The 6,824-nt window shown below is 35.7% G+C and overlaps 1 protein-coding gene across 3 annotated transcripts; it reads right to left on the reverse strand.

The window, feature by feature from the left end:
• Positions 1–1,263: 1,263 nt before the first annotated feature.
• On the reverse strand, positions 1,264–4,744 carry LOC113276416. 3 transcript variants are annotated; one of them, XM_026526015.1, is made up of 3 exons: positions 3,886–4,744; positions 2,627–3,109; positions 1,264–2,538 (listed from the first exon to the last, which is right to left on the reverse strand). In XM_026526015.1, the coding sequence occupies exons 1-3, from the start codon at positions 3,913–3,915 to the stop codon at positions 2,422–2,424; spliced, it is 630 nt and encodes a 209-aa protein (XP_026381800.1). In that variant the 5' UTR covers positions 3,916–4,744; the 3' UTR covers positions 1,264–2,421. The 3 variants fall into 3 exon arrangements, 2 of the variants coding, with proteins under 2 accessions (XP_026381800.1, XP_026381799.1); XR_003324376.1 differs by having other exon boundaries at positions 1,264–2,675; XM_026526014.1 differs by having other exon boundaries at positions 2,627–4,744.
• Positions 4,745–6,824: the final 2,080 nt, after the last annotated feature.

The raw sequence follows: 6,824 nt of genomic DNA on the forward strand, positions 1-6,824 counted from the left end.
CTCTGATCAAAATTTTTCAGGTAAAAATCAAAACTATGTATCATACCTTGATGATAGTAAGTTTCATGATAATTTTTCACATCATAATGGTTTTCCTCCAAAGAAATGGAAAAAGAGGCTTAACCATAAGCAACGTTCATTTAATGAGCTTAAGGCTCATACCTGTGCTAATTATCACAAGGTTGAAACCTCACTCTCTATAAAATCCTGACTGAGTGAGATGTTTTAAGGTATACTTATGTTAAAGAATTTGCTTCTTGATTCTCTATACTGATTTCTTATCATTCTTAGCTGGATTATCATTCATAAATAAGTCTTGCATAAGTATTTGTTTGTTTCTATAAGTGTCAGGTTCTACAAATTTCTTCTTGAGGTTTCTTTTGAAAAAATTGCTACACTTATATGCTCTGAATTTTTCTCATATGAGAATATTAGATTTATTGAGCTTATGTATGTGAATCTTTTCACATAGCAAACACCTTTGTGAATAAACGACACTCTTGGTTGTTTGATCACTTCTAGGTACTTATTGGTATAAGGGCAAGTTGTGTACATGCGTGTACCGCCTTTCACATTGGCCCTGACCAAACTTGAAAAAACCCAATTTATGGTTCTTGCAAAACCAATAAATACCAAACCTTCTATAGCACGCATACTCTTGTTGTGCTCTTTTAAGGATGGGGTCCACTTCAAGTTCTTGGAATTTACCAGCCGATTCAATTGATGATTCGGTCTATTTGGAGTTTTTTTTAAAGAATAAAAGAACTTTTGTTAAGCCGGACAAACTCGAATCCTGCGCCTCATGCTATTATGCGTTTTCTCATCAAGATTGAGAGAATGCCGAGATGGTCTCTGCTTAAGTGGTTCATGGTTTTCTCACTGATCTTGGGAAGACTCAACTTAAGCTCGAGAACTCTATAAAGGATCTTAACCTGTTACAAACTGAGTTGAAAAAAATTGATATTGATCTTGTTCTCATGAAATCATAGGTTAAGGATCTTCTTAATGAGGATATCTTCTCCGAAGCTGCAGTTGATACAGTTAGTCACAAGTTTGAAGGTCTTGGTACCAATGAAGCTTCCGTTCCGGAACTATAATTATCACTTGTGATTACTCTTAGAGTTTGTTTTGGTTTGTTTTTAATGTCTAGTAAATATTCTTTTTGTTTTTTAGAAGAATAATGTTGTGTACCTGGATGTACAACATGGTTTGGATGATAATTTGAGTAAGTGAACTCTTGATTCATAGTGAACCAAGGCTAAATGCTAAACTAAGCTATTCTATTCATAAATCTTCTCATAAGAGTTTCATTACAGGGTATAAGAGTTTCATTACAGGGTATGAGAGTATATAACTCAAGCACAATCTCCCTCTCTCTCTTTCAATATCCGACGATCATAAACTACCCACGTGGGCTAATCTAAACCACCCATCACACCCCACTAGATACTACTAATTACCCACACACATAAGGTACGGGCACCCCTGTACACATGGCATTCCACTCCCCTTGAAACCGTCCTTGTCCTCAAGGATGAAGGTAAGACAGAACAACTCGAATATCTGACGAAAATTTTGGCTGCCAGGCTTGTACAAAGGCTGATGTAGATTTCTGACCACCATAGAGAAGTTTCACACATAAGATAATGGGCATATGATGACAAAGGCTGGAGCAGTTGCAGTGTGAATTGATCTTGTAGCCTGCACATGAAAAGCCCCAACCTGACTGTGAATACGCACAAGTATCCTCTCGAGCTGACCATTAGAATTTGGTGCAAGTTGCTTGATCTTGGAGTTGCCCGGACCACTTTGACTCTTCAACTGCGCTAGAATCTGAAAGTGAAAACTAACCAGCAACACTTATGTGAAGTCCACATTTATCCATTGAACAGTTATTGCACTCCAGAAGCCTGTAGGAAGTAGATGAATTTTGCACTTCAGTGCAAAAAGATCACCCACATCGTATCATTCCCAGCACATAGAACTTTTAATTGGTCGTAGTCAAACTCCTTTCCGATATGGTAATTTATAATTATATGAATAACAATAATTGCTCCAAAATAGAACCTTGTATGTGTTGTAGTGACCATTAAGGAGTTTGTCACTGCGACTGCTGGCATTACTGCAGGATCCCCTCCTTTATCTCGTGATGGATTCCATCTCCAAAATGGTATAAACAGGTCTTGCAACTTAGTGTTGTGTGTGATCTTAAATGACTTTAACTCTAGACCAGCCACTGCCATTTCAAGCTGAAGAAGAATCTTGATAAATAGGCCTTGAAGTACCACCTCCTTATCCAGAAATTTGATCCATCAATAGCCCATCAATGGTTGGTAACACAAGTCCCACCCCTGTCTTGTTCTTCTCCTAAGGTGAACGTTAGTTAAAACCAATTTCCACTTCACAACCAACAACTTTACTTCAATTGAAGGGATAGCACATAAGAGGCTTGATTTCTCCAGCCTTGATCCATGCCACCCACTGTGGAGCTAGATTCTTCAAGTATCTCATTAAAAAACCAAGTGAAAACAACAACACCTGTTATATTCCACAACCCAGATGGAACCAATCAGAATTTCCACCACAAGTAGTCTACCCACAACAACATTTTAAGAATCTGAAATACCTCGACTAAGATCGGAGTTCCCCTTAGAATACCCACTGGCATCATACAACTGTTGGAAACATAAGGTACAGGTAATAAGTAACCGAATCTCGAGAACAGTGAAAAAACTCTTACACTTGTGGGAACTGAGAAAATGAGCATCGACATATAGTGAAACTCCTGGAAAAGTTTTGACAACATAGTTGTATGACCATGTTCAACAACAATAACCCTCAACAATTCACCAAGTAGAATATCATCTCCTCGTCTAGCAATTAGAATCATTAATAACTCATAGAAAACCACTGCAGTAGAAGGAAAAACTATATCGTAACTCCACAATGGAATATGACAAGAAAATTTCCGAGAACTAGCTGAAGTCAAGACTTTGATCACTTGATTAGAACATGCAGTTGCTGGGCCAAAAACTTCTTTGCGAATACAACCAATACCCAAAGACTCAAACTGACGAATCGAAATCGCATTAGGCAAAACATACTTCAGCTGCAAAAGAAAATTTTCCTTTTCCAATAAATCAAGCATTTGAGGAGACAATTCATAAGCATTTTTAATATCACACATTAGCAAGCACATAGAAAATTGAGTATTCGGTGTTATATTATTTCCTTGTGACCATTTCGAAAACAACTGACCCCTATCACCAATTGTAACAAACTCCAGGACAACAGAATTTTGAAACAACCATTTCAATCGATACCCATGTCTTTTAATTACCTTGTAAACACAATTTCTATTGCACTCATTCATGAAAATCAACTCAATAAGAACAATCAAGTCAGAACTATGAGTATCAAAACCAATTCTATAAGCATCAGCAAAATTAAAGTACCCTCTACCATGATCAAATACGGAACCAGAATAAACAAAAGAAGGATAGGAACAAAAAACACCATCATTTCAGCTCCGCAATACAGTCTCAAGCATTCTATCCAACCAAATTGTGTCTCTCTTTGAAATTTGAACAAAAAACATTTGAGCAGTACTAAAAACACCCCCATTAGTTAGTCTACAAACAATTGAATCACCAGACCATGAATCTTCCCAGTACCCATTCTTAGAGACTAGCTTATACACATAATTTCCATCGCATTCCCCCATTAAAATTGAACACCCATATAGTGCATAAGAAAATGAAGTAATTGTAGCAAAACCAAATTCATAAACACCAGCTAAATAACAAAACCTCTGAATAAGGTTGATATACTTTCCTGGATCAAAAGTGATACGAGAAGAATCTAGAATAATGGAAAAACACTTACCCCATTTGATCTGATATTTCCTTTCAACATTATTCACTTCAGTTTTATCAATTACTGAAAACTGAAAACTCATATCCTCAGTTGAATCATCAGCATCGTTTTCAACGAAGAAAAATGGAGAAATCAATTGTAAATCGGAAGAATCATCTTCTTCATCGACAGAATCAAGAGAAGCACTTTCTTCAACAACACCGTTAGGAATTGATTTGATTTCCTCCGATGTCGAGACCGTGAAATCACCAAATGAGATAGCAGACTCTTCAATGGTTGAGGTTGATTTTGAAAACCCATTTAAACCCTTATATGAATCGGTTTTGGAACCAGAAATTGGATTTGAATCTAAAATTGAATATGTAGTAGCAACCGAAGCAGAATTTGGAGTAATATCTTCACCGAATTCAGATACCAATTTGTCAACGAAAACCTCCTCCTCCTTCTTTGTAGATTCAAGATTCACAACTTCATCAATAATTTCTGCTTCTGATTGTGGTGGTATAAATGATTCCCACTTGCTCTTAGCGATGGAGATGAGATATTACATTAGCAGAAGATTTAAACCTCGAGTTGGTGAATTTACATCGTTCAGCAGCTCTTGACGTTTCCTCTTTAATTCACATAAATGCAGATAAGCGTTATTTTGCGCCACTAATTGATTCCTCAAATCCCTAATAAATTGAATCAAATAATACCTAGATTGATATGAAAAAAATTGGATAAATTTGTGCGGAAAGAAACGGCTCTGATGCCAATTGTTGTGTACCTGGTTGTACAACAACAAGGTTTGGATGATAATTTGAGTAAGTGAACTCTTGATTCATAGTGAACCAAGCCTAAATGATAAGCTAAGTTATTCTATTCATAAATCTTCTCATAGGAGTTTCATTACAGGGTATGAGAGTATATAACTCAAGCACACTCTCCCTCTCCCTCTCTCTTTCAGTATCCGACGATCATAAACTATCCACGTGGGCTAATCTAAACCACCAATTACACCCCACTAGATACTACTAATTAACCACACACATACGATACGGGCACCCCTGTACACATGACAAATAACTAGGGTTTGGAATAGCCATTATTGTGAGTATACATAGCTATGTCCAACGATTTTCATCTTCATTGTTTTTAGATTTATTTATTTAAATTCTAAAGTATTTTTTGGAAGATGATTTTTGCAATTTTAATCTTTATGATTTTATTTATTGCAAATTTTTATGGGATATGTTGTTTCACGTCCATGAATCTGTGATTGTCCCATACTTGTTCAAAAGTTATCTCTATTATGTCGATATGAATGTATTGATAAAAGATAAAATGAACTTTTTACATTACAAAAGTTAAAGCTTTTTATGTCATGTTTTTGATAAAAAGAAAGGACAAAACTTTTGGTTACAAGGATTAAGTCTATTATATGTCATTATGCAAATAGTGATGAAAAATAGAATGAATCCTTGTCTATTCCGCAGTATTTGGTCGATCTCCGATCCACAATCTTTGTGCATATACTGTGTTGTTCCATAAGGTTTCTTATGTTGAGCACATTCGACTGAGTTGTTCATTCTTATGATTAACTTAGTTGTTGCTCCGTAAGGTTCCCTATGTCGAACATGATCAACTAAATTAATCATTCTCTTTTGGTTATTTTAGTTGTTGCTCTGTAAATTCGCTTATGTCGAGCATGGCCAATTAAATTGATCGCTTTTTGTGGTTAATTTGGTTGTATATTCCAATTGAATTAATCATGGGTTTTTTTATGATTAATTTGGTTGTCATTTTTTGATTGAACTAACTATGGGTTCTCTTGTGGTTATTTCAATTGAATTTTTGTATACAAATTCATGTTTTCATGTGATTTGTTGTCCAAAGAAATCCTTCTTTTCTTGTGGAAGTAAGGTCGCCTTTGTTGTTCCTTCGGGGATGACATTTTATGGGGGAGAGTTCTTTTGAACTTGTGCTTAATTGCCAAATCTTTGTGGAGAGTGCGGCTGTGGAATTTTTAGGGGTTATCTTGTATCTTCATTAACTACTTTATGAATGCATTTAGCTTCGGCTTTATGATTGCATCTAAATTTGTTGGTATGTTAATACACCTTTTGGTCATGATGTGTCTCCGTGGAAATTTCGTTAGGATCCCACTAATTTTCATATCTTTGCCAATATTTTCTGACAAAAAGGGGGAGAATTAATGTGTAGTTCACACTAAAAATACATATGGTTTACAGATCATTATGTAAGGGGGAGTGGTTTTCATGTTGAGATATGTATTGACTAAGGGGGTGTGATGCATATCACCATATGAAAAGGCGAGGGTACCCAAATATACCTCAAGCTAAAAAAATTCTTACCTATAAGTCCTTTGTCCTAAAGTGATTGTCTAAGAACTGAGTCGAAACAATGAAACTAATTGGTTCACACTTCGTGTGATCGTCTATGGATACAAGATCGAGACAATACAACAACGAAGTATGTTTACTTGATAAAAAGTTTTGGACTTTACCAAACACAATAGGATTGCTTATCAAGTAAATAGAAATTAACGTTTGTGTAATTTACTTTAATTATAATAAAAAAATTATAATGCAGAAATATGAAGTAAGTGACACAGCAAAATTTTGTTAACGAGGAAACCGCAAATGCAGAAAAACCCCGGGACATTGTCCATAATTGAATACTCTCAGGATTAAGCCGCTACACAAAATTAAACCAACTTCGTATAGTTGAGATCAAGCAACTAAACCTCTAGTTTACCTAGTTCCGTCTGTATTCCCACGCCTCCAACTTATGAATAAGTCACGTACTTGGAACAATTCCTTTGGTTAGTATTCCAAACAATAAAGGAACAACAAATCTGTTTGGTATCAACTTTATTCAACCAAGTGATGTGAGTCGGACAAAGGCTCTTCTGTTTATCTTAACATAAACTCCTTCGTCAAGTT

The sequence above is a fragment of the Papaver somniferum genome, chromosome 4 (assembly GCF_003573695.1).
Source record: "Papaver somniferum cultivar HN1 chromosome 4, ASM357369v1, whole genome shotgun sequence".
NCBI lineage: Eukaryota > Viridiplantae > Streptophyta > Magnoliopsida > Ranunculales > Papaveraceae > Papaver > Papaver somniferum.

What these genes read in the sequence shown, in the direction of transcription:
- LOC113276416 (XM_026526014.1), bottom strand. Translation starts at nt 3,373, where the DNA reads ATGAATGAGTGCAATAGAAATTGTGTTTACAAGGTAATTAAAAGACAT. An exon ending in GAACTCCGATCTTAGTCGAG is followed by an intron (nt 2,539 to 2,626) that starts GTATTTCAGATT and finishes GGAATATAACAG; the next exon opens with GTGTTGTTGTTTTCACTTGG.